Here is a 27948-nt window from a genome sequence, read left to right as displayed (position 1 = left end):
TCACAGCCGTCTATACTGGAATCTGATGTCTTCTTCTGGCGTGCAGACAGACATGCAGATAGAGTACTCTTATACATTAAATAAATAAACTAATCTTTAAAAAAGAAAGAAAAACGGAAGGAAAGAACCGTGAAAACAATGAAAAGACTTTATGCATGTGAGATTTTCAAGTATGTCTAGGGCAAGTGAGATTATGAGCCCACCAATGCCAGCCAATCTAGGAGCCAATCTGAAGAGCCATGGCTTTTCCCTAGCCTAAGGTCATTTATTAATATCCTATAGTTACTATCATCTGAGTAATTGACAGTTTGCAGGATGTCTTCATAGCGGATTCCTTTAACCTCCTGAGGTAGATGAAGCAAGAAATTGTATCTCCACCTTGCCTGTGAGAAAACAAAACCTGAACAGAGAGATTTGACAGCCCTGATGCAGCCAAGCCGAAGCAGACAGCTGTCCCCAGGCACACAGCAGGGCAGCTGAGGCCCTGGTGCCTCTGAATTGCTCTGGCAAATGCCAGGGAGGCCTGTGAATATGAGTCCCTGGTACTGAAGGGAGGGGTGAGTTCACATGGGCTTATACAGGGAGAGGTTGAGTTTCTGGCCTCTTCTCACTGCAGAGAGGCTCCTGAGCTGCGTGTTAGGGCTGGAGGAGGAACACTTGAGCTATAACATACCTTTATATTCTCATCCCTGCTGTCAACTTGACCCCCTAAGGGTCTCTAACACCACTTGCTAGAATCTTTGCAACTAAAAAATACACAGCACAACTTCTGATCAGCTAATTACCCCTTCTCCTTTGCCATTTTATTCATCTAATGTGAGAATTTGGTGAAAGAACCGGTCCTATCGATGTGTGGTTTCTTTTGATCCATACTTGAATTCCCCCGCCCTTTTCTTCCTAAGGCCTGCCCCATTTAAAGTACAGGAAGACCTAGCTGTCATTTTTTCTCAGTCTCCTCTCTGGAGAATTTCCCAAATTTGAGTTCTTCTTTAAAACCCCGATGCTTTTTGCTGTGTCTGTGTCCCATCTCTTTGTATCAGTACCCACTCCTTTTTTTTTCTTCCTTTAAAGCAACTCAACTATTTTCCATTTAACTAAATTTATTTTAAAAAAAAAAAAAACACTTGAGGTTGCCACATAGAAAGGATTAGTAATGCTGGCTCTAAACAAAATAAATTCCATGATAATGGAGTAGTTATTAAAAACAAATCTTAAAATGCTAGCTGGTGTTGCTGACACGCTCTTTAATTCAAAGGGGAAATTAAGTGTTGTTGGGATAGTTGTTGAAATGTGTTAGCACCAAATCAAGAGTCCTTCTCTAACTAATCAGGGGGCTTGAAATAAAACATTCCCCTTCATTCCATCTGATGTGGTGTCATCAGGTGTCCCACCTTCATTCACTTACCCAGATCCACCCCCTAGTTCTCATTCACGGTTTGGTAAAAGCCGTTCTCTAGAGCCACTCAGAACACTTGGAGATGGAATTGGGAGGAAGCTGAGCAGTCCCGAGGCACAACCATTTCCTTTTGCACATCTGAGAGCCCTAATCTCACACATATTTCCCAGTCATTCTTAATCATTCAATCTCGAATGTCCCATCACCACACACTGCCACGCTCTGAGATGCCCAGGGAGGGCATCACACTAATGGGGCGGGGGTGGAGGAGTGCCTGCTGGGAATCCATCATGGCCGCCATGCAGAGGCAGATGTTTTAAGGTTTTCATTTAAGTTGATGTCAGTTTGCCAAGGGTCCGCTGCAGAGAATCAGCATAATGTGCAAGTATGTGAGCTTCCATTTGCTTCTGAATTGTTCATGAAGCGACCAAGAAATGAATACTGAGCAGTTTTACTCATTTAAACTAAATACGTTATTGGCTGAAATAACCCAAAATGGAGTTTAATGAACGACTCTCTGTTTAAAATGCTGGTTACATATAACTAGAAAATAAACTCGTAGTCTTTTCTAGCATCCTGAAGTTCTGGGCATGTTGGCTCTCATTCGCACAGAGATATTGATTAAAGGGGCAGAGAATAGAGGGCAGAGGAAGCCAGAGTATTTTAACAGTGTTGCTAAGGCACCCTAAGTCTGCTGTTATGTACCTTTCTTCTCCCCACTGGGCCTGAACTTCTGCTTCACAGCCCTCTGTGTTCATCTTCCCCACAGCATAGACGGACATCTGAAACCTCCATCTCACCTCCCGGATCCAGCATCGGGTCACCTAACAGAGTCATCTGCGTATGTATCACTTCTTAGCAGCGGCAGGGTTTGGCTTACCCCTGACCTAGCACCCGAGATGTTTTTGGTTTGGGCTGTGCCAGTCTTGTTCTAAGCGGCATGCCAGACCTTGAGGTTACCAAAAGGCACAGGGAGGGTGTGGACCTTGTTCTCAGACACACAATCTAGTCAGTCAAGAGCCATGGGGACAATTTAGAGTTCAAGGAGCATGAGAAAGCGTTATGATGAAAGAAGCCTTCCTGCATTGTAAAATCAACTCCAGGGGCCTCCTTTCCTGTTCCTTAACAGGGACCAGGCAAGACAGCAGCTATGGGGTGAAACTGGCAGGTAGAGGTAGGGTAATGTTGGTATGCAGGGAGTGCTGTGCGATAAAAAGGCAGAAGGAAGAAGAAATATCAAAATGGAACAAAAAAGGAGTTACAGCCAGGCGCAGTGGCTCATGCCTGTAATCCCACTCACTACTCAGGGAGGCAGAAGCAGGCAGGTCTCTGTGAGTTCGAGGCCAGCCTGGTCTACAAAGTGTGTCCAGGACAGTCAAGGCTACACAGAGTAAACCTGTCTCAAAAAAAACAAAGCAAAACAAAATGAAACAAAAAGGAGCTGCAAAGCTAAAGGGCTCCTTTCTAAATATGTGAGAAGCTCAGAAACAAAGCAAACCCTTTACAGGTGTCTAAGCTCCCATCTTCAGAACCATTCACACAGGAAAAAGTGACCAAGAGTTAAGCTAGATGACCTCAGGGGTCCCGTGGCTATGTAATGTATGCATTGGTTCAGGGTATGCTGAGCTTCCCTCTCTGTGCTCTCTGCTGGGGAGATGGTGATGGGCAGATCTGGTACCCTCATGACACTGGACATACAGACCATGGATAACCAGCTATAACTATGACAAGTAGCAGGAAGAAGAGGCACCTACCATGCACCTTCCCAACACTACCAATGAAGGAAGAAACCTGACCATCCAGAGCCTGTTGAGAAAAGGTGTCCCAGAGGAAGAAATATTAAATAACAGAGGGGAGGGAATAACAGAAGGAGGTCAAGGGCAGTGATTGGCAGAGCCAGGGAGCAGTGAGATGAGCAGCCTGGCTGACCACAGGGCAAAGGAGCCAAGATTGAGAATGTGGGGGTGTTGGATGACAAAGAGTCCACCCACAAGGACAGAGGCTCCACACACAGTCCTCAAACCTGCCAGACCCAGGAGGGTTTTGACACCTTGGCAAGATCATTCAGACTCACATCTAGCTTCTTCATTGACCCCAGGTAATGCCCATCTGTGGCACTATTTCCTGTCCTTTCTTCCCCTGGACAAGTGAAAATAAGAGTTATTGCTGCGGCTTCAATATTGGTCAATACTACCATGGGACTGTCTCTGAATGCAAGTTGCTTTTTTCTTCTTTTGTTTTATGGTGCTGGGATTAACTTCCTGGCTTTGTACATGCCAGGAACAACTTTTGAGCCTGTAAGCTATTGAGCTGCGTCCCCACGACAAGACAAGTTACCGTAACCACAGGCTGTACTCATTGCAGATTACTATCCCGAACACGAGAGGAAGTAGGCCCCTGGCATGGAGAACGACACCAGTCCCAGCAGGACCATTGGGCTTAGTTTCAGGGACCTGTACTATCAGAAAGTTATTGGCAAGCATAAGTTAGTCCCCAGAAGTGAGATATCAGGATGGCTGCAACTACAGATGTCCTCCCATTGAGGGGCTGGCAACAGTCCGCATTCAGGGATGGAGTTCAGACTGTAGTCTGTGACACCAATTACAGGATGTTTGCACCTGTTCTTACATCTGGAAGATAACATCAATGCTTCCCTTAGACTGGTGTTATGGCCTTTAGAGGAGATCATTCTGGCAAAGCCTGGGGCCTCACAAACATCACTGTTCAATAGACCACCTCTGGGACCATTCTGACTCTGACATCTACAGCTCTTCCCTTCATGCCTGATCGTTAGTCTTAGAAGCTAGAGAAGCTTTACCCTCTTGCTTTTGTTTCCTTTCTCTTTCCCTCTTATCTTTCTTCTTCATTCCTGTCTTCCCCTTCCCTCTTCCCCTTCCCCAGGCTAAAGTGGATAATGAGATTCTTAATTACAAAGACCTGGCAGCTCTTCCCAAGGTTAAGTCCATCTACGAGGTGCAACGCCCCGACCTCATTTCCTACGAGCCTCATTCCAGATACACGTCCGACGAGATGCTGGAGAGATGCGGTTATGGAGAGGTATCACGTCTTACCCTCTCTGGGGCTCTTGAAAGAGACACTGTCCTGCTGTGGTCCCCAGTCAACTTCATTATAGACAGCTTGGCCACAACAGTATCGGCCCCCAGACCCTTCTAACTTGGAATTTATAGCCAACTTGTAAAAACCAAGAGCTTTCATCCAAAAATCTGGCTGCCCTTAAATAAGGCATCAAACGTGTGTGTCCATCATCTAGAGGTGAGTGGCAGCATGCCCTGTTGACAGGAGTAGGCTCTCCATTCTCCCCAGTCCCTGCCAAAGCCTGCTGAACCAGCATGCAAGCCGGGAGCCTAGGGCTATTCATTACTCGAGCTGTTGCCTTTCTTACAGCAGAGAGATCTTGCTGATACTCAAACCCATGTCTCTGATACCATACCAGGCTCAAAAGACTGTGAAGTTCCTAAACCCTGGTTAGGCGCATTCCCTCCATAGTAAACCTTACGTACAACCTCGTGCTCAGAACGGGACATATCTATACGATGCAGCTTCAGGTGGATTTAGAAAACCATTGTATGACTACTAGATAAGGAGGATCCTCTGGAGAAGACAGAGCAGGTCCTGAGCAGCCATGTTCTTAGAGGTTCTTCACCCCATGTTGAGGCCCTGAGCTATAACAATGTGCAACACAGTCCCAGCCTGGGGAGCAGGCTTCCAGGTACCTGTCCCAGCTCCACCACTCACTAGCTTCAGTCCTTGGGCAGCAACAGGGCGACCAACAGGGCTTGAAGAGTCCAGTGCTGAGAGCCTCTGAGTTCTGGCCCCTAAAATGGGCTTAGAAAAGAAGGTCCAGTATCTGCTCCAATTCTGAAACTCTCTAGACCAGGACCCTTGGGTAAGAGCCAACTCCCAGATGGTTTTGGTTCACTCACAGGGCGTCATTCAGTAATGTAAATTAGCTGTTGCCATGTAAATGTTAGGAGATTTTGCCTAAGAGTCTGCATTTCTAACTTGCCCTGGAAATTAAGAATCTGGTTGGCGTTGGGCAGGCATTCCAGCATGACTCTGGTCACAGCTGAAAGCAGCAACCCCGCTGCTGAGTCTCCAGCTTGTGACGCCCCTCACCAGGCCAGGCTTCCCATTTACAGCCATGGCCTGGTCCTGGCTTCGGCCTAAATTTGGATATCATTCCCCTGGGTTTTTGTGTTCATGAATCACAAAGGAGATGTGAACCAGGAGAGAGATGGGGGAGGGTTGAGAAAATAGTGGTGAGCTCATGAGACCAGCCATCTCCTCAGAAGCCTAGCCTGGCCCTGAGCCCTCACATTTAGAAAGGGGGGGGTCATAATCACAAAACTTATTACCATTTTCCAGCAGTTCTGATGTTCTAGAATTCTAAGTGAGGTGTTGTCTGGAGAGGGTACCCTCCATGCTCCGGCAGGATCGAGGGTGTTCAGGGTGGCATGGACATAGACAAGGGTACCCTCCCGAGGGCAGCCTCAGGCCCTCTTCTTATCACCATTTAACCGTGTTCTGTCCCTTCCTCCTGCCCTCCTCTCTCTTCCCTTTGCTCCCTCCTTGGCTGCCTTCAAACTCTTCGCTTCTAAGTCACTGGGAACATTATCTCCTTACTCCCAGGTAATTAATCTGATATATAAAAAAATTAAAATTAAAATTAAAAGTGGTGTTACTTTATAATGACCAAGAAGGGCTCCCTGGTCACCCCTCCCCTGAACCACGGGGACCTGATCCCAACCCAAAATGTGTCTTCCAACCAAGCAATGGCATGGAGAATGGAAACAGCTGGGGAGAGCCCCGTGTGTCTGTCAGTCAGACTTATCTGTGTCTCAGGAATCTGTAGTCAGACTCCAGAAACTGCCCATGGATTCTAGCCTGAGGCCTGAGAACTCTCTCTCATCCTCTTCAGGGTATATATGTGATGCATGCCTGAACCCCTAGAGTTCCAGACTCCATAGCATGCCCCATATGACCACTAAAAAGGCCTTGCACCATGGGCCTTGCTCACAGTCCTGCCTCCTTCCTAACAGGACATCTATGAGAACCTGGACCTCCGGCAGAGACGGGCCTCCAGTCCAGGATACATAGATTCTCCCACCTACAGTCGGCAAGGCATGTCCCCCACCTTTTCCCGCTCACCTCATCACTACTACCGCTCAGGTAAGGCAAGGGGAGCCCCAAAGAGAGATGAAGAGTCAGGACAATGTGGTCGCTTAGTGTCCCCTCTACACTTCCCATAGCAGCATGGCTTTCTAGAAGCCTGTGGCCACTCGGGTGACTGGTGGGCCTGACTCAGTCCCTAAGATGAGTGTGTGACACTGAGAAGCAGCAGGGATGTGGGTAGAGAACTGCCAGGAGAGGTGCTGTCAGGCATCCCGCTGACCCTGGGAAGAGGAATTCCCCTCTATCTCATCCTTCAGGCCTGTGCATCCACAGGAAGAAACACATAACATCAAAGTTGGGTTCTGGTTTCAGCTGAGAGTCCCAGAGCCACTCAGCTGAAGTATCTCCAGTCACCCTGTGCTGAGGGGAGTAGCAATCGTTTGGCTGGAGAAAAGGGGAAACGGAGGGAGGAACCTAAGCAGAGCGGGGTGGGAGGATTAGCAGGTAAAGATATCTTTTTGGCAGAATGGAACTTGGGGGTCAAACGAGGGCAAAGGTCAAGCTTGTTTCGGCCGACCCGGTGCATGACAGCGCAAGCTGCTGACACTCTGGAGCTGAGCACACAGCGATGTCCACCCAGCCCACTGCTGCTGCAGTCACCTCACTGCTTCCCTGAGTGCTGCCATGTTTAATGCCTGTTTTCTCTATGCTTCTGTTCTCTCTGGGGACCACTGCCTGCATGCTCCAGGGCCTGAGAGTGGCCGGAGCTCTCCATACCATAGCCAGTTAGATGTGAGGTCCTCCACTCCAACCTCTTACCAGGCTCCCAGGCACTTTCACATCCCAGGTAGGCACTGCCAGCCCGCCATTCCCAGCATGAGTGCATGCTCCGTGGGGGTGCCAGATGCCTGAGCCACTTGCTTGATGCTGCACAGGCATTGAGGAGAAGTCGGTTCCTGAGGGACCCCTCCCTAACCAATCACCCACACCTTCTAGCCCCAACATGTCTGTGGGCTTTGGTCTGCCCTCTCCATATAGCCAGCCTTGATCAGGACCATAAGGAAAGGCCAGGAAAGAGAAGGGTCAGGGAACTCACATGAAATGCCCAAGTGTTGACCTTTTATATTGCTGATGGACAGAGTAAAGGCAAAATGGTGAAGGGCGCTTGTCACGGGATATTTTGGCGTGAACCCTGAGCCCACTGCCTGTAAGCTGGTGGTCTGGGGCCCATCTCTTGGCTTCTCCAGGAAGCCAGGTAGTATTCAGGATGCTAAAGCTGCCATTGGGCTCCCTCTAGCCCAGATCTCACCTTTACAATGAGTACACTTAAATGTGTGGAGAGAACCATCTGCCCAGTTAGTTTAGCTGTTAACGTGATACTCATAACATGTGTATAGAGATGGTACATGAATTTTAAAGAAGTAAAGGGGTAATTAAAGGCGATAATAGCTACTACAAACAAGGGAGGACATTCAAAGCATCGTGCAAGAGTGACTACCGTAGGGGAGGTTGTGCTGCGGGAGCTGGGCAGGAAACGACTTCTTAGAGGAAGTGACATTAAAGTTAGTGCTGTGACAGTCCTAGAAAAAACATGCCAGGCCATGGGAGCATCAGGAATAAAGTCATTGTGTCTAGAGGAGGTGAGAGGGAACCAGAGGCTGCATGGCCTTATAGGCGTGGCCTTGTAGGAGACCCCACCATGGATGTTCTAATTTGCTTTCTATTGCTGTGATAAGGACCACAACCAGAACTAGGGAGAGAAAAGGTTAATTTGACTTACATGTTATAGTCAGTCATTGAGGAAAACCAGGCAGGAACTCAAGGCAGAAACCACGGAGGAATGCTCCTTACGAGCTTGCTCTGATAGCTCACCAAGCTTGCTTTTTTTTTCTTTTTTTTCTTTTTTTTTATACACCACAGTATCACTTTCCCAGGGGTGGCACTGCCTACAATGGACTGGGTCCCCCAACATCAACCATTAATCAAGAAAAGGCTCCCCATAGACTTGCCTACAGATTTGCCAGGCTGATGGAGACACTGTCAACCAAGCTCTCCTCTTCCCAGATGATAATATCTTGCATCAAGTTGACATAAAACTAACCAGCACACTGGGTTACTGGGCTGGGTCTAGACCCTGTTCCCCAACTTTGCAACCCCCACTCACTCAACCCTCAATTGCTGATCTGGTTGCTTCACCTACACCATTCCCCATGGCTCTTGAGGAGCCCAGCATGTCTCTGGGGGAAGGGCAATATGGGCAAGGCTGAAACCCTGCATATTCCTGAGGACTTTTGCATGGAGTGAGGTGTGGCCACGAGGGGCAAAAGCAGTGAACACTTCCTGCACCAGGCCCTGCTTAGCACCCCCCACTTCCTGCACGCCTATCACTTAGTCCGCACCCCCTTCCCTGGTACCATCTGTATGCATCTGCCCTCTTCCCCGCTTTATCTGGAACCTGTTGGGTGAGAGCAAAGGCTCAACTCTGGAATAGGAAGCCTGCCAGGAGAAAGATGGTGGCCCCTTGGGAAAAGTTGCTGACCGGCTCTCTCTTCTCAGATCAACTGACCAAGTACTGTCTCCTCTCACCCCCCCCCACCCCTTCTCTTTCTCTCCCTCCTCCCTACTGTCCCTTCCTGGTCTCTGGCAGCTGGAGAAAGTAACATCTACCGAAAACCCCCGATCTACAAACGGCATGGTATGGTCAGAGGCAGCTAGAGCTTGGCCAAACAACAGGGGGGTACTAACCAACAATGCAGATGGCCCCGCACTGGTGCCCAGGGACAAGGCGATGCAAGACCACAGCATCGTCCTTCTGGCTAACCCCCCATCACTCATGGTGACTTTGGGTGTCAAGGTCATTTCAGAAGAGCAAGAAATTATCCACGCCCCGGGAATCCTTCCTTGCCACCTCCCCAACCTACCTCGCCTGCTCTTTGCTGCTCTAAATACCATGATCAGAGCAATCCTGGAAAATGCCTGAACCCCCTATGAGAGCTGCACTCAGAATGCCAATAATTCAGGTTGTTCATTAGAGCTGTGTGAGACGCATTAGATCCCTGTACTGAATTCGGGGATCGGGATTCAACTTAAACCTCTGCCTTAAGGTTTTTTTTCCTGCTTTTCTGAGTGCATGTGGCTGCTCATAGATGAGAAAGGAAACCATTTCCTCCTTTCATATTTTGTTTCCCTGGTGCTGGAGATCAAACCCAGAGACCTTGCGCATGCTACATAAGCACCCTTCTTCCCTGGCCCTTCCTTAATTCATTTATTTGGCGTTTCTTAAACAATAGTCTGTGGAACATCCATCCCTTGGAAACTAATTTTCAAAGGGCAGATTCGATGGCTCCCTCCATGACCCAGACCCCTTAAAATTAGAAAGGTAGAAATGTCGAGTTCACAGCCCAGAAATCTTCCCTTAGCTGTTTTACCTGTGATTTCTGCCTGCATTCCAGTACCAAAGTCATCCATGCTGGGACCTCCTGTTCCTCACTACAAAATGCTCTCGTTAAGCCTCAGGTGAATAAGCACACCTATCCCTTTGAGGAGGCAGATGGCAGCTGCTACCCGGGCTGCCCTCATTTGCTCACTGTTCTAGTTAGATAACAGAGGAAAGCACAGGCTCATATTCGAGCCTGGAGACAGCAGAAGCAATCCTGTACTGTGGACCCAGCTAATCAGATGATGAAAGGGGCTGTGCAAGTAATGGCTCTGGACACGAAGACCCTGAATACTTTTTTAGGGTTGGGGGTGACCATAGTCTTACTAAGAGGCTTGCCTTAGGCTGGACAGGGGTGGTACACACCTTTAATCCTAGCAGAGGCAGGTAGATCTCTGTGAATTTAAGGCCAGCCTGATCTACAGAGTGGAAGGACATCCAAGGCTACACAGAGAAACCCTGTCTCAGAGAAGAAGAAGAGAGGGGAAAAAAAGCTTGCCTTAAACTCTGTACAGCCCCAGTTGGCCTTGAACTCCTGGTTGTTCTCTTCAAGCCTCTTGACTGATGGTATTACAGATGTGCACCACCATGCCTGGCTGAGATCCTATATTAAACAGACATCTTCAGTTTTCAGAGCTGGTGGAACAGGGGCCCCACAGTGAGTTGTAAGCCTATTGTATCTGTGCAGGTGGCCAGGTAAAAAAGGTGCTGCCCCCCACAAAGATAATTTGCCCCTGAGAGCCATGTTTCTTAGGGCTCATCAGGTTTTCCAAGAGGGTTGCAGGAGATAGCAACAGAGCAGGTTCAGGGGGAGTCCAGGGTGAAGGTAGCACATCATAAGAAATGGAAAAATGCCATCAGCCAAGATAAAAGCATCCAGGGCTCAAGTTAAAGGAGCAGGTGCAGCAGCAAGGGAGCAAGTGACGCACAGTCCTGGGCAGAATGAAAGCCCATGATGCTAGAACCTTCTGCTTTGGTCCTCGGAACATAGATCTTGTCCCTACAGCCTTCCTTTTGTTCTCCCTCAGAAGTGGTTGGGGAGCCATGCTGGGTTCTCCAGCCCTGCCTCTGTCCTGTCAGCCTATCACCAGGCTATGCCACTGTAAAGTCATTGTTCTGTAAACGTTTGTGTCTGCAGTGAATATTTCCGTTACCTCTGTGAGAGGATTACTTCAGATGGAAGCATGAAGCTAGGTAGAACCTGAGCTATCGCACAATCTTAGTACTTAAAGATGAGGAAACTGAGGCAAGCAAGGGTAGGATTTGCCTAGAATTGAGCTCAAGTCAAGCGGCAGAGCTGCAACCAGAGCCCTGCACTCCTTACTCCCTGTCCAGGGCCCCTTCCTTCAAGACATGCAGCCTCCTCAAATAGTACATAGAGACAGCTGACCTAAATCAGCAAACATCTTAGCCCTGCCTGGCAATTCCTTCCTTGATGTGGTTCCAAGCCATAACAAAGCAGGCTTCAAGGATGTCAGGAAGGAAAGGGCTAGACCCACCCAGAAAATTCAGGGTTTGGGGATAATATGTTTGCTTGTTTGTTTTTCATGTATACTGTGAGAGTCCATGAAATGTGCTGGAAAAAGCCCTAGTCTAGTCAATTCTGGTACCAATGAGTTGGGTGGTCTTGATCAAGCCTTTCCCTTCTCTTGCCTCAAATGTAAAATGGAGAGTTAGCCCAGGGTTTCTGCAGCTCTGGTGTTTCACGTCCCAGGCTCTCCCACCAGACACCTCTAACCTTAAGTAGTCTTAAGCTGGAGTGTGACAGACACAGAATGCATATTCCGAGCTGAAACACTCTGCTTTCTTGAAGTGCTGTCCTTGGGTCCTTTACAGGTGATTTGTCCACAGCAACCAAGAGCAAAACAAGTGAAGACATCAGCCAGGCCTCCAAGTATAGCCCAGCCTACTCGCCAGACCCCTACTATGCTTCAGAGTCCGAGTATTGGACCTACCATGGGTCCCCTAAAGGTAGTATTAACTATAGAGTCAAAGGCCAGAGGCTTGCCATCTGTATCAGGGACAGTTACCCTCTCCTTCACAGAATCATTTCCTTGATGTAACTGAGAGCCTTACTCCTTCCACCGCACGTGTTAGCTGCCAGCCCCAAACTCTAAGGAAACACTAGGGAGCAAAATACCAGGCTCCTGCTCTCGGGAAGGAGACCAAGGGTTTAAAGATGGAAAGTGGAGGGGCTGGAGAGATGGCCCAGCAGTTAAGAACACTGGTTGCTCTTTCAGAGGACACGGGTTCAATTCCCAGCACCCACATGGCAGCTCACAGCTGTCTGTAACTCCAGTTCCAGGGGCTCTGACACCTTCACACAGATATGTGGACATATAGATATGCAAGACACCAATGCATATAAAATTATAAAATAAAAATAAATCACTAAATTAAAAAATGATGGAAGGCAAAGTCCTCCAGATACCATTACACTCATTGTACAGCCCAAGCTGTTTCTTCCTATCGTGTGGAGAAGTTTCCATCAGTGTCCACTTTAACTCAACATTTGGCTTTATTAATAGAACCTCCTTTCTAAACAAGGCTTTACAGAAGCTCAGGGGTGACTTCATTACCTTCTAAGAAGCCTACATTTAGAGAAAGAGTATGCCTCAGAAGCAACCATAACCGAAATAAACAGGGATCAGTGGCTGGGAGAGCAGGGGTGGGGGTGGGAGGGAGGGAGGGAAGGAGGGAAGGAGGGAGGGAGGGAGGAGGCTGAGCAGAAAGTGCACACTGGGGTTAATCTCACCTGCCCTCCCACAGTGCCCCGTGCCAGAAGGTTCTCATCTGGAGGAGAGGAAGAGGATTTTGACCGAAGCATGCACAAGGTGAGAGGGCTACGTCCCTGAATAAAATACTTAGAGTCTTTCTTTTTTCATTTGCAAGTGACAAAAACCAACTTCAAACTCATCATCCCAAAAGAAATGCATAGTTGTACCTAACAGAAGAGTCAGATAGCAAGACTAGCTTCAGTGACTACGCTCCAGCTGCTCAAATAGAAAGCCTCTTTTGATTTAAGATGTTTGCCTCTGCATTGGCTTCATGTTCAAAATGGTTGTTTGCTAGTAAGAACACAAAGTGGCCCAGGCCCTGTAGAAAACAGATTAACAGTTCCTTAAAGAGTTAAACATAAAAATTATCATAGGACCCATGCAGCAGTCCCCTTTCTAAATATAAAGATACGGAAACAAGCAGCCAAGCAAATTATGTGTTCATAGCAGTGATTATCACAATAGCCTACAGTAAGAACAACACAATGACCATCAGTCCACAAATGGTTGAATACAAAATGGTGTATCTATATTATCCACTATTAATTAGGCATTAAAAGGAAAGGAGGCATCAAAGAGAATTCTCAGCTGGTAGAGTTTATCATGAGGACCCAAGTTCAGATCCCAGGACTCATATAAAAGCCATCCATAAAAGTACACATCTCCAGTGCTGGTGACAGAAGGAACAAAAACAGGCAGGTCCCTGGAGTTCTCTGGCCATCCAGTTGAGCTGAACCAGTGATTTTCAGTGAAAGACCCTGTCTCAAGAAATAAAAAAAATAGATAAGGTAGAGAGGGACTGAGGAAGAAACCCAATGTTGAACTCTGACCTCTACACACGCACACGTGCACGCACACACGTAGGTGCTCATGTGTACACATACGTGAGCAAGTATTTACACGGACAAAAAGAAATGAAGTCATGATGAACACCTCTGTGTGAGTGAGCCTGGAAAGCATGATGAAAGAAGGAAGGCGTGAAAGCCTACATAAGTTTTTGTGAACAATTGCATGGGGTATGTACAAGTGCCACACCGCCTTTTTAAGAGATGAGCAAAGGGTCTAAGGATCTTCAGAGACCCCGAGTCAGTGAGAGCTCCTAAAACTATGGCTACTAGGCGATGACCCAGCTTCATAATCATTAATTTCTAGATTGTATGATCTTTCATTTCAAGTAAAATAGGGGGATGGCTTCGCATCATTGAACCAGTGACCGTAGGCAAGGCAATGTGATTCTGTCACTAGTTAGACCTTTTTGGGGACCCGATTCAGAACTTCCCCCAGCCCTCAGGACTACCTGGGGAACAGCGAGGTACTCACAGAGAAGAACATGGCAGCTGTCGGGAGGGAGAGCTCTAGAAGGGTCAGCAGAGGCTCCTGTCAAGTACAGTGGTTCGGTCATTCCTGATCCTGCCCCAGTGCCTCCTCCTAACTGCATGCTCCTCCCTCCCCCACCCCCCAGCTCCAGAGTGGGATTGGCCGGCTGATTCTGAAGGAAGAGATGAAGGCAAGGTCAAGCTCCTATGCGGATCCCTGGACCCCTCCCCGGAGCTCCACCAGCAGCCGGGAGGCCCTACACACCGCCGGCTATGACATGTCCCTCAATGGCTGTAAGCACTGCCCTGTCCTGGGTCTCTTGGCTGCTTGCTTTGGGCCAGGCACCCTGTGAGACACAATCACAGCCTTTTCTTGCCCAAAGCAGTGGGAGCCCCACATCTTGCCCATAGAGAACTGAGGTACAGATGCCCAAAGACACTGAATTCATAGAAATGGGTCTCCCTCTTGGGCCTCTCGCTAGAACTGTGTTGGAACTCAGCCAGCTTCCAGATCCAATCTTTTGAACTAATGAAAGGATCAGGAAGCACTGGCTGTGAAGGCAGCCCGAGGCTCTCTCACTTTCTGACTCTCTGGCCATCCTTCTGGGCCTCCCGTGGGTGTGGAACATAGACAGGACAGAAGGTCAGATGGAGCATCAAAATGGAACCACCATGCTTTACTGAGTAGTCACACCACCTCTTGGGAGCTCTCTGGAGCCATGACTTCTAATTGAATTAAATATATATATGCAAATACATATATACATACACATGCATATATACATACATATACATATATACATATATAATTATATGTATATGTATGTAAATATACATATTTACATACATATACATGTATACATATATCTAATTATATAAGATATATGTATATGTATGTATATATGTATTTGTATAATGTTGTCATCTGAGTGGCTTAAAAATACAGGGCCCTTTTCTGAAGTGCTGAGCCTCTCATCATTTAGAAGCAAGGAAGCAAAGTGTTAAGCGCTCCAACTTGAGGCTCTCGTGGAGCTCCTTCCTGTTCCCGGAGAGGCACACCTGCTCCTTCTGCCTCCTTCCTTTCTTACCCCTGTGGAGTTCAGTGCTGCTCGGAAATCTTACCTCCAGTCCCTGCTTTCTAGGTGATGGAAGGCATTGCTGATCATACTCCTCTGCCCCAGGCCTTCGCAGACATCACTACTGGTCCTTACAACCCACACAATGTAGGAAAGTTATTATTCCTCACTTTACAGATGAGAGGGGGAATGTTAAGCCACTTGCCCATGACCAGAAAGCCAAGTCAGTGACTAAACTAGGGTCAGATCTGAGTTGGAGGGAACCTAAGGCCATAGACTTTCCCCTCTTCACCTTGTTAAATCCTGATTTTGGTGAGACTGATGATGGAGTGGGATGGTGATAAAGCCAGCCTTATGGAGTGTTATGTGTAGGTTAGGGACTATGAGATATAGATATAAAGATATAGATATCTATATATGTGATATATACATATGTTGGTTTTTTGAGACAGGGTTTCTCTGTGATATAGCCTTGGCTGTCCTGGAATTCACTCTGTAGACCAGGCTGGCCTCAAACTCACAGAGATCCATCTGCCTCTGCCTCCCAAGTGTTGAGATTAAGGGTGTGGGCCAGCACTAGTCCTAAATATCCTTTTAAAGATTTATTTTGCTGTGTGTCTGTGTGTGTGTGCACGCGTGCACATGAGTGCAGAGGATGCCCTGGATCTGCAATTAAAGTTACTTCTTGTGAGACCCCTGATGTGGGTGCTGGGAACTGAACGTGGGTCTCTACAATAGCAGCAGCGCATACTCTTAGCCACTGAGACACCTCTCTTGCCACTGTGCCAAGGATCCTACTGTAGTATGTCAGACTGTCTTAGTTCAGGTTACTATTGCTGTCATGAAACACCAGGCCCAAAAGCCAGTTGGGAAGAAAAGTTTATTTGGCTTATACTTCAACAACATAGTCCATGATTAAAGGAAGTCAGGACAGGAACTCAAGCAGACCTGGAACTTGGAGGCAGGAGCTGATGCAGAGGCCATGGAAGGGTGCTACTTCCCGCCTTGTTTTTCTTATAGACCCAGAACCATTAGCCTGGGGGTGACACCTCCCACAGTGAGCCGGACCCTCCCCTATCAATCATTAATAAAAAATGCCCTACAGCAGTGCTTCTCAAACTTCCTAGTGCTGTGACCCTTTAATACAATTTGTCTTCTTGTGGTGACCCCCAACCATAAAATTATTTTCATTGCTACGTCATAACTGTAATTTTGTTGCTGTTACGAACCATAATATAAATATCTGATTTGCAGGATATGTGATATGCAGCCCTTGTGAAAGGGTCGTTTGACCCCTCCCCAAAGGGGTCATGATGCACAGATTGAGAACCACTGCCCTATAGGTGTGCCTACAGCCCTCTCATGGAGGCATTTTCTCAGCTGAGGTTCCCTTCTCTCAGATGACTCTAGCTTGTGTCCAGTTGAAATAAAACTATCCAGCACATATGTATTCATCATACTACTCCTACAAAGGAGACTCTGTCACTCCCATTCCACAAACGATAAAACTGAAGGGTGATTAAGTAATTTGTCTGACATCAGAATCTACCAAGAGCAGAGATGCTGGATGAACTGATGAAACTGCTTCCCTGTCTAACCACTTGGGGCGCTGTTTTCCATCTCAGGCTCTGGATCTCCGAGGACACGGGAGACTGCTCCTGTTGACTAGGGGTGTAACTGAGAAAGAATGTGCCTAGCATGTGTAAGGCCCTGTCCTCCATAGCAGCACAATACATAAATTCATATAGAAAGGCATATACGCATACATGCATACATTTATGTCCCAGCTACATCAATGCGACAAATATCCCAGAGCATGTGTTCCCTGCCAGGTGCAAAGAACCGGGAGGGAAAGGGAAGGCAGTATTTAGATTCAATAGAAAGAAACTGACTAATTGGAACTAATGATGATCGAGGCCCCACCTTCCCACCAGCCAGAGTCTTTGAGCGTGCAGCCATGTTTCTTTGTAAGAGATGAATGTCTCCACCATGCCCATCTGTACCCGTGAGCACTGATCTGGACTTTTCTCTCTTGCAGCCCCTCGTTCACACTACCTGGCCGACAGTGGTATGTTCTGCCTGCCCCACCGTAAGCCCCTGTATCTTGTAAGGACAGAGTCAAGGCCATAACACACAGCCCCCCATGGCTTGACAGACAGAGTCTGAGCATAAGTTAGTCCACCATCGTCATAGCTGGATTGTGGGTCTCCACTTGGGGTTCTCTCAAAGAGAAGGAATAAGAACATGCCTCTTGCACCCACCTGAGAGCCTGCCTGCCTGGTTCTGAGCTTAACTCCGGTTCCAAGGCCTGTGGCCAAAACACGGGCATCTGTCCTAAGAGAATGGTTGTGTATAAGTCAAGGCCAGAGTGTGTAAGTAGGTGCTTCTGGTGGGCCTAGAATTCCGCTGGAGCAGGGTTCCCCAAGGTGGTCTGGAAAACTTCAGGAGAACTTGCTATTCCCTGGATCCCATCCCACTTCCCACTAGGTTGAGGGTAGTATTGGCCAGATGAGCCCAGAGAGAAGAACCTTGGCTCAGGGATCCTGACAGTCGTTCTGCCTCTTTTTCAGATCCCCTCATCTCCAAATCTGCCTCCCTGCCTGCCTACAGAAGAAATGGGCTGCACAGGGTAAGGGGGCTGTGCTGGGCTCTTCCCCCAGATGCTAACACTCTAACCCTACAGACGACCTGGGTAGAACTGAAGAAAGGCCTTGGAGGAGAGGTGGGGCTGCTGAAGGTGGCAGTAACTTCCTCCTCTCCTTTGGTTGCTGGGTAGGAAGAGGCCCTAAGGAGCAGCTAGGAAAGAACTCTATGGCACCCACTGGGCTTTACCAGCACCAACTAACTTCACACCTCAGACAAGGTGGTCACCAACATGGAACCTGTTTTGTGGGTGGAGCAAATGAGGGCAAAAAGACGAGAAGTGCATGCCCAGGCTGTCATAGAGGGGGAGCTGGGATTCAAGCCTCCTGAGCTCTTGAGCAGCTCACACAACCTCCGTAGAATCAGTGATCTGGTTTAGTGGCTGGAAAGGAAGGAAAAATACTGCTGTGAACCTGAACAAAGTGATGAGGGCAGGGACACTGTGACAAGTATTGAGTTTTGAGCACCTACTAAGTGCCGGGCACTGTTCCAGGTTTTGAGAATCTTACAGTGAATGAAGTCACCTTTCCTATGACATTCACAGTCCTAGTTAGAAGATGAACAATAAGTAAGAAAATGGAATGGCCAGAAGTGCCAAGGCACGTGGCCAGAATGGAAAGAGTGGGGGCATGAAGCCAGATGGGAATATCATTAGAAGCCATACACCCAGGAAGGAACTTCAGAGGGTGCCCTGTAGATGTGCCCTGTGAACCCAACTTGGATTTTTGGTGGGATCCTTCTGTCTGTTGTAGAGAGTACATACTGCAAGTGGGCCAGGAGTAGAAGCCGTAGCTCTATTGGAAGATCTTGGGACACACAAGCAGTGAGGCACCGCTAGAGAGAGTGTTTGGTATTTGTGGCCCTGGCCTGTGGAGAAGCCTGCCTTCAGGGCATTCAGGCCACCCGTCCATCCTTTCATTCACTCAGCAGATTTGCTGAGAGCCTCCTCCACATGCCAGGTTCTGCTCCGAGTGCTTAGAACCTGCAAGTGACCAAAACAAAAGATCCCTGTCCAGGGTTTGGAGAGATGGTTCAGTGGTTAAGAGCATTGGCTGCTCTTGAAAAGGACCCAAGTTTGGTTCCTGGCACCCACATGGTAGCTCACAACTGTCTATAACTCCAGTTCTAGGGCATCCAATGACACCTTCTAGCATGCAAAGGCACTAGGTCCACATATGGTGCGCATACTTACATATAGGCCAAACACTTGTACACACTTCTTTAGATTTCTTCTCTTTGGAGTTTAGATTCATTCATTCATATATATATGGTTGTGAGCCTAGCCTTTAATGGCTGAACCATCTCTCCATCTCCAGAGTTTAGAAACGTAGGGGAAAATAAAGTATTAATATGTAATAATGGGAAATAAATCCGGTTACATAAAATGTTGGAAGACAGTGTTATGAAAAAGGTTGATCAGGATAAAGAAGATTAAGAGTTTATGAAGGGGTGCCTTGCCATTATCAATAGGACTACCTGTCAGGGGAGATCTTGTAGAAGATCTTCCACTGAATCGACCATTCATTCCACTTAATGAGTGGATCCATACTGGTTGCCTGCTGAATGCTGGGACTAAATTGCAGGAAGAACATGTTTTCCTGAGTTGAGACTGATGCTATTGACAGTCCCTTGCCTCGGCCCTGCTCCACATTCTGGAGGTAGGCGAGTGCTTCTGGGAAGCAGACGTGAACTTCTCAGGCCAGCCTGGCTCTATGTTCCCTACAGACACCCAGCGCAGACCTCTTCCACTATGACAGCATGAACGCAGTCAACTGGGGCATGCGAGGTGAGCACGGCAGGCTGGAGCTGCAGGGGTGGGCCCTCCTGAGACTTCCCGGAGACTCCGGATGGAGTGCTCAGAACTGCTGCTTGACCTGTGAACCACCGCTACCGGTTCTTTCCCCAGGATGGGCTCTGTCCAAACCCCAAGTTCCCCCTTCCTGATGCTTCCACTCTCCCCTTTCCCTCCTCTTCCCTCATCCTCTCTCATCCCCAGCCTTGGGTGCCTTCCAGACCATCTGTTCCATCCGGGCTCTCAGAGCTTTCTGAGAGTGCTGATTACCCTGAACTGATGAGCTAAAGCTTCCAGTCAGACATGGTGGAGGGAGACAATCAGAGCCAACAGCACATTGTTCCCAGAAAAGTCTCCATGAGATCCATGCTCTCTGCCAGAAAAGCTCCCCTGCCAGGATCCACCGGCTGGCTGGAGCCTGGCTTGTGTGATCATACCACAGCCTCTAAGGAACCCCTAGATGCTGGAGGTCCCGTCCCCAGGCTCCATCCATTGTCTCGGATTCTTTTTCTCCCTATTGTACGTAGCTCAAAAGCTACTTTCCTCATAAAGCCATCTCAGGGCAGCCAGCCCCCACTTTGTGCTCACACAAGCCTGGATGCCCATCCATGGTGAACCCAGGAAGACAGGGATTCCCATAGCTTAGCACAACCACTCTGTGGAGACCAGACCCCTGGGAACCTGAGGCAGAGGCCAGTGTAGTGACGTCCAGCCCAGAGGTGGGTCCTAGTTGGTGCGTGTCTCTTTTCTTTTTGCAGAGTACAAGGTAAAGAACACATAGACCCTGGGGGTCTCCAGATTCTGGGAACCACTACCTTGGGGAGCGGCAAGAGGATGGCAGCATCATCTATGCAGAGAAGAAGCATAGATGAAGAACATTTCAGGGCTAACATTGTCTCTCCTTGGCCTTTTATCCCCAAGTCCTTCCTGGGTCTCTTCTAACCCTTTTCCTGTCCCTAAGAATTCTGGAACACCACAGGTGCCAATTGGGCAGCTTAACAGCCACCAACTATTAGATACTTAGATACGTAAATCCTTGGGCCCACATTCATGTCAATTGCCACCACCAAGCTTATTTTTAGCAATGATATGGCACTCTGGGGACCATGCCCACCCAAGGGGGGCAGACCCAGTCTTTCCTCCTGACTAAATGTCTGGCCTTGGTGGATAGAAGCAGCATCCCAGGCTCAAACTGCAGCTAGAAATGACAAACTCACCCCCCTAACCCAAGCTAGACATGCCCCACCCCTTTTTCCTTAGATCTACCCATATGAGCTGCTGCTGGTGACCACAAGAGGGAGAAACCGACTGCCAAAGGATGTGGACCGGACCCGCTTAGAGGTATGTACAGGCATGTCCAACTTCTTGGCATCGCAACATGACATTGCCATCTCTAAAGTTCACACTCAAGAACCTCTTTTTAAAAATCGCAAGGCAATCTCCCAGTGATTTAAGTAAATTTATGGTTTTGCATCAGGCTGCATTCGTGGCCATTTCAGGGCACACATTGGACATGGCTGGTGCTGTACATTACTAAGACCTTTGGTATTAAAGAGATCGCACATTTGTCAGAGCCGACTCAGCTCAGGGCAGAATGAATAATTTAAGTATCCGTTGAAGCTTGATGCAAAAGCAGAGACGTGAGTGAGTTTGCACAGCCCAATGGCTGTGCTGCTTCTAAGCTCTCCCGTCTTCAGCTTAGTCGGTGTCTGGGGTGCACAGCTGCCTGTTTCCTCATCTGGGGCTGATGCTTTGTCTGCAGAACAACAACTACCTTTGGTCCCTGCATACTCAGGGCTGTAGTTAAATCAGGGTCTTGTGATGGGTAGATGGCTCTGCTTAGAGGGCAAAAGCATAAATAAATCCCAAGTCCCAAGTCTCCATTCTGCTTCCGCCATCACTGGGTGGGTGCTTCAGCCAAGCGATAACCGCACTGAAGCTGTTCACTCCTTGATAAGCCCTTCCCTCTAGCACGTCCCTCAAGGGTCCAAGACAGGTGGATAAGGATATACATCAAGCTTTGAGCAGAGTTTGGCAGTGAGCCATGGGTTAAGTACTGGCTCAGTGTTATAGGCTGCTATCCAAAGAATGTCACTAAGACCTGCTTGGTTGACACAGACTTACAGGAAGAGGTAGGTCGGGTTTGGATGGACATAAAGAAAAGCACCATGAGCAGTTGAAACAGTATAGATAAAAGAGCAGAGGGGCCCCGGGCATGGCACTGGGTAGTATCGTTTATTTAGCATAGAGTACCCATCCCAAGTTACCTCTGATCTGGAACATGTGTTGCCCTGTGCCAGGATGTGTCCTTCCTGGCTTTCCATGCCTTTAACTCTCCTTCCCGTGCTGTGGCTGTATCCTTTCTTAGGGCCCAATCTAGGGATCACAGTATGCAAATCCTTCTCAAGTCCTCCCCTGGTATGGGTCACATGTCTGGTCCTGCCACCTCCCCTTGCCTGCATCCGACTGCAGTTCATGCCCCACACACTCTCATTTATACCATTTCCTCTGCTGACCCTGAGCTTCCCTACACCATAGGACCTGCTTAGGAGAGATGGCAGAACACACTGGTAGACTTGAATGCAGGAAGAGCACAGGAACAAGCCTTGCTCTGACACTGAGGAATCCGCCCAGGGGTAGAGGCAGAAGGTGGGGACTGCAAGTGGGAAAGCAGCTCTGTAAGTGTCCCCAGGTCTACTGTGCTGGGTTAGCAGCCCAAAGAACATGGACATTTTTCTATCTTCGTAACAAGAAGCTTCAGGTGTCTGCTAGTGCTGAAGGGGACAGCTCCCAGCTATCTCAAAAGAGATAGCTCTAAGACATGTAAGCTTCCCAGGTCCCCAAAACTGGGGCCTGATGAGCTCCAGTTTCCCAGGCATCAGAACCACTTCAGAGAACTTTCATTGCAGATCAGCTAAATCACAACCTGGGGAAAGAGCACAGGTCAATCCATTTCATCCAGGGTAAGTCACCCAGGAACGTCTACAATGTAGCACTGAGTTAGAAACACTGGCCCAGCTTCTACCCCAGCTCTGAATCCTGATGTATCCTCAGGTAGTACAGAGTACAGACATTCATTTATCCAGCAAATATTTATCACGACTCTATTATAGGGCTGGCAGGAGAGCTTAGCAGGTAAAACTGCTGACCATGCAAGCCGGACAACCTGAGTTCAATCCCTAGAAACCATGTAAAAGGTGGAAGGAGAGAATGGAGTTCACAAAGTTGTCCTGCCCTCTACACATGCTCTGTGACATGTGCAACACACATACATCATCATCATCATCATCATCATCATCCACATGTACATGAAATAACAGCAAATTAAGCTTTTAATTTAAAAATCCAACATAGGTGCTAAGTATTGTTGTCTGGGTTTACCCATGTCTGTGAACAAAATGGAGACTGTGATCTCTAAGAGTTTGCATTCTTACCCGAGAAGACAGACACTAAAGGACACAAATGAAAAACAAGTGCTACACTGTGCTAGCAGGTGATACAGGGAAGGGTAAAAAGCCACAGGGGGGGCTGAGCATGGGCCTGGGAGTTAGGAGGAGCAAGCTGCGGTTGCAAATAAATGGATGAGAGTAGGTCTCAACCACCGTATGACATCTGAGCAAGTTAGCCATGCTGTTGTGAGTACTTTCTGGGCAGAGGGAACATGCAGAAGTGAGGCTTGAGTGTAGAAGTGAGCCTGTGTGAGGGAAGATATCAAGAGATAAGTGTGGCTGGGACCACAAGAGCACAGCAGAGAGGAAGAGAAGGGACTGACATCACAGGAAATGGGGATCAGATCATGTTTGACCAGTCCTCAAAAAGCTCACACAGAGAGATAAGACCACACAAATCAGGCATGTCCGGGCACCCTGTGATTTGGTTCACTCTTGCCATACCAATGAGGCAGGCACTAGGAAGGTCCTTTTTTTCAGGAAGGGGAAACTGAGGCTTCGAAGGATTACTTATTTGTCCAAAATCATACATCCTTGCCTAGCTAACTCTAAAAACTGTCAAAATATTCGCTCACAGCGTAAATAAGCCAACAAGCTGGCTAATTGTTATGTAGCTGTATGCAAAGTTCTCACTGAGTGTCCTTTAGTACCCAGCTAGAGATACAAAATCCTCAGAGAATCCAGAAAGCTTGCAGGAAAAAGATAGGCCGTACATTTCCTTTTCAAAGAAACTTTGTTGTAAAAAGTACACAGAAATTGATCAGATCGAGTATGTGCATCTCAATGGATTTCTGTACAGTTAGAACAGCCATTCCAAAGCTGTACAGATCCTTGTTGGATTTCACACTTTAAATGCACTTAATTCTTTTTTTTTTAAACTTGATTTTAAATTTAATTTTTGAAAAATTTCAGCTTTCCAGAAATGCTGTATGAATAGTAAAACGAACACCCACCTACCCATCACTTAAATCTATCAATTCCTAATATTTTGCTCTATTTTAAATGTCATATACTTCTAAGTCTAAAGGCTTTTGACATGAACCTTCAAGAATGCTGAGAAAAGAGAGGAAGGGGAAATACAAGGGAAGGAGGGGAACCTGCCATGAAATACAGAACGATGTTTGATCCTATGACAAACTTGTTTCCATTCAAGAAGGAGAAGAAAGGACATTCCAGTGGGCAGAAAAATAACAGCAGTGATTTCTTTCCTTTTTCTTTTTTTTTTTTTTTTTTGGTGGGGGTGGGAGTTGAAGACAATGTTTCTCTGTGTAGCCTTGGCTGTCCTGGTCTCACTTTGTTGTAGACCAGGCTGGCCTTGAACTCACAGCCATCCACCTGCCTCTGCCTCTCAGAGTGCTGGGATTACAGGCGTGCACCACCATGCCTGGCCGGCACTGGTTCTTCCACACTTCCGTTAGGTCATTTGTAAAAACGTCGATAAGAGGCAGTGCACCCCGGATCCTCAGGTGTCCCTCGCTCTTTCCCGAGGGGAATTGGGTAGCACTAACGACGTGCACACGTGTAGCGGGTGCAGATACCTGGAGCACAAATTCCTAAAGGTGAGGTCAGCCAGGGTACACAAGTGGTGCTTGGGCAAACTCAACACCCACCTGAGATGGAGGCAAAGAGAGCCAGAGCACCCCCAGAGGCCCCCCAGGAGAAGGTGCGGCGATGGCTGCTGTCCCCACACCTCACATCCTCACGCTGTCTGTGTCCCCTCTGCATCACGCAGCGCCACCTGTCCCAGGAGGAGTTCTACCAAGTCTTCGGCATGACCATCTCAGAGTTCGAGAGGCTAGCCCTCTGGAAGAGGAACGAACTGAAGAAGCAAGCCCGGCTGTTCTAGGCGGAGGCTCTATACATATAGATGCATTTATATAAAGATGTATGTAAATCTCTATCCCGACACGCAGTATAATCCTCTTGTATAATGGGACCTAACATGCTGCCTGCCATGAGACTTGCTTTTCTGTACTGTCAGGCGAGCCCACATCATCGAGGTATTTTTATGCTCCTTGCTTCTCTTTTCTAAGTGCTGTGGGATCTGGGAAGGGATTTGAAGGGACTCCATCCTTTCACTGGGGATCCTTTTTATACTGAAACATCTGTCCTACCTTGAGTCCCCAAGGCCTAACTCTACTTTTAAAAGGTGCCTGGAGGAGCCTCTACTCCCTGTTTCAGGACCTTTCCCCAGTCTCCTGGGCTGATGCTGGCCATGCAGTTTTCACACACTGCGGTCACAGATGGGCCCTTCGGTGGAAGGTCCACAATGATCCACCCAAATCAGTGAGGTCCGAGTTGAGGCCACGTGAAGAATTTTCTCTACACTTCCAAATAGGAGCTAAGGGCTCTTTGGGGTGATGTAGTTAGATGTGTGGGCCTCATTCTTTACATTAGTACAGAGTGGATGGACCCTGGCCTCTCCTCAGTGCAGCACCCCTCCTTCTACCCTCGGTCCTGACCACTCCCTCGTGCAAATCTAGAATTCTTGGTAGGAGAAGGAAAAGGCACTTCCCTTCCCTTCTGCCACCCCCAACTGGCTCCTCTCCACACCTCAGTGGCCCTAGCACCCCCCACACACCCTTCCCCCTTTCTATGAGAGGCCATTATTGCAGCCTGTACTCTTCAGCCTTATTACAATCTATGTGCCTGATGATCTTCTACACACCACAGGGCTAACGTTCCCACCGTCGCTCCATCGAGCATCCAAACACACTCACCACCCTGTGCAGGGAGACTAGGACACATCCCAAAGAAAGCTCTTTGGTCTATGCCACTGGTCCCTAGATGACAACGCATTCAGATTGGACCCACCCCCACCCCCAGGTCCTGCTACAACGTTGGCCGGGTCTCAGAAGCTTTCAGGAGCGTGGCTGTTGAGGGGATTCTAGAATGAGGCATTGACCAACACTGTCCCGGTGGCCTCGGGGACTGACTGTCCTGCTTTTTGCAACAGGTGAAACAGACAGAGCCTTCCCTCACCCCCACCACAATTCTGAGTTGTTGGTTGGTGGCAGCTCTTCCTTCTTGGAGATGCCTGTATCACTCTATTGGGGGTTGGGGCGGCCCACAGAGGAAAGATGGAGAAGTTTAAAAGGACAATTATGATGCTCAAGAGGCGGGGGATGCGACGTGGCAAGTGTAGAACCGACTTCAGCAAACCCTTCCTGAGCACCTGCTGAATGCTGAGCACTGAGTGGGGGGAGGGGGAGGGGCACTGGGAATGAATCAAAGAGGGCCCTAGTTCTCAGGGTCACGACGAGTAACAGGAGACCTGGTAAGATGCTGAACCAGACATAACGGATGCAAGGCAGAAAGTGATGGATGAAGGCCTGAGAAAGTGTGTGAGACGTTGCTGAAGGCGTGTGCAGCTGGGGCAGACCAAGGAAGCTTCTGGAAGAGGTTGCCTGCAACGGAATCAGGAAGGCTCTGAGGAATCTGCAAGCTGGAAGGGCGACGGGGTGGAAGGATCAGAAGGGAAGTCTAATCATTTAAAATGTCACCTCCCTGCAACTTCTCTTTTTTGGCCAATGTCTTTCAACTTTCCTGACCCATTTAGAAATGTCCCCAGCCAGATGCAATCATTGAAACTGCCTCATTGTCACTGGTTAACAACTTGTGAGATTGAAGGGCTTTTGTTATTGTTGTTGGATATTTTTGTTTCCCATAAAAGCACATCATTTCAACCCAAACCCACTTCTTCTTCTTGTTTCTTGTGTGAGGGTAGGGGTAGGGGGGTAGGGGGGAGACAGTTAATATCAGAACAGACTGACCAGGCACAAAAGCAACTAAAGACCAGGACTGGGGTATAGCTTGGCCACTAAAATTGTTAAGGCACAAAGACATTAGTTCAGTGGTTCTCAACCTTCCTAACGCTGCTACCCTTTAATACAGTTCTTCCTGTTGTGGTGACCCTCAATCATAAAATTATTTTTGTTGCTACTTCATAACTTTAATTATGTTACTGTTATGAATTGGAATGTAAATATCTGGTATGCAGGCTATCTGATATGCAGCCCCCATGAAAGGGTCATTCAACTCCCCCAAAAGGGGTCACGACCCTTAGGTTGAGAACCACTGCCTTAGTTCTAGCCATAGACGTTACAGAAAAAAAATTGGGGATGGCAGTGCACTTTACATCTCAGGGCTGGGAAGGTAGGGACAGGTAGATACCTGTGGCTCTGGTGCTAGCCAACCTAGCCTAAGTGGCAAGCCCCAAATCCTAGTGAGAGACTCTGCCTCAAAAAACAAAGTAGGCAGCACCAAGGCTGTCTGTCCCCTGTCCTCCATGTACCTGCATGGGAGTTACAAACACACCAGGTTGACCCCATCCAGCTTGCTCTCTGCCAAAAGCAGTGTACCCCGAGATAGTAGAGGGTGTCCTGATCACAAATAAGACTCTACAAGCAAAAGTTGTATTAAACACCATCAGTGTGCCAAGTTCTCCGAAGAGGACTTTGGATACAGTATCTCAATGAGGTTTCTTAGCAACCCAAGAGGTGTCCAGGGTTACCACCCCCCCAACACACAGGTGGAACAACTTTGAAGAAGATACATCATGACCACCATAGGGCCAGGAGTCCTCCCAGCTGGGCTAAGCAGAAAGACCAGCTCCCAGGTCTTAGCAGGCCACTCCCTTTTACCTGCGAGTCCAAACTGCCTTGTTGAAAGTGGCTTGAACCATAAGAGCAACCAGAAGCCCAAGGCACGAGGTTTCTGAATTCGGTAGCCCAGCGACATCATTGAGAATTGGGGTTTTGTGTGTGTGTGTGTGTGTGTGCCCCTTCAACCCCATTGTCCTTTATATGCTGTCTTTTATCCTTTGCAAGCATGCCCCCCCCCCATTTACAAGAGGCCACTGCGATCCAGGCATCCCCTCACGTAACCACACTTTGCCTGTCTAGTTTAACAGGGAAAACTTTCCCAGAGC

General features: G+C 48.1%; 1 protein-coding gene across 4 annotated transcripts in view; it reads left to right on the top strand.

Moving 5' to 3' along the window:
- Ablim3 (actin binding LIM protein family member 3) overlaps nucleotides 1-26704 on the top strand; it is a 115327-nt gene extending 88623 nt beyond the window's left edge. Inside the window, exons 9-23 of one of the 4 annotated variants that reach the window (XM_055622639.1) lie at nucleotides 2166-2237; nucleotides 4298-4453; nucleotides 6017-6046; nucleotides 6457-6586; nucleotides 7278-7376; nucleotides 9177-9224; nucleotides 11802-11936; nucleotides 12735-12799; nucleotides 14205-14352; nucleotides 17173-17202; nucleotides 17705-17763; nucleotides 19503-19563; nucleotides 20328-20335; nucleotides 20830-20910; nucleotides 24751-26704. In XM_055622639.1, coding sequence (XP_055478614.1) covers nucleotides 2166-2237; nucleotides 4298-4453; nucleotides 6017-6046; nucleotides 6457-6586; nucleotides 7278-7376; nucleotides 9177-9224; nucleotides 11802-11936; nucleotides 12735-12799; nucleotides 14205-14352; nucleotides 17173-17202; nucleotides 17705-17763; nucleotides 19503-19563; nucleotides 20328-20335; nucleotides 20830-20910; nucleotides 24751-24864 — 1236 coding nt within the window. In that variant the 3' untranslated portion in view covers nucleotides 24865-26704. Of the gene's footprint in view, nucleotides 1-2165; nucleotides 2238-4297; nucleotides 4454-6016; nucleotides 6047-6456; nucleotides 6587-7277; nucleotides 7377-9176; nucleotides 9225-11801; nucleotides 11937-12734; nucleotides 12800-14204; nucleotides 14353-17172; nucleotides 17203-17704; nucleotides 17764-19502; nucleotides 19564-20327; nucleotides 20409-20829; nucleotides 20911-24750 lie in introns of those variants that run through there. The other 3 variants (XM_055622636.1, XM_055622637.1, XM_055622638.1) reach the window with 3 other exon arrangements.
- Nucleotides 26705-27948: the final 1244 nt, after the last annotated feature.

The sequence above is a fragment of the Psammomys obesus genome, unplaced genomic scaffold, assembly GCF_907164565.1.
Source record: "Psammomys obesus unplaced genomic scaffold, mPsaObe1.curated_primary_1811, whole genome shotgun sequence".
In the NCBI taxonomy this organism is placed as follows: domain Eukaryota; kingdom Metazoa; phylum Chordata; class Mammalia; order Rodentia; family Muridae; genus Psammomys; species Psammomys obesus.
Note: the sequence above shows the minus strand (reverse complement) of the source record. Positions and strands in the feature narration are given on the sequence as shown.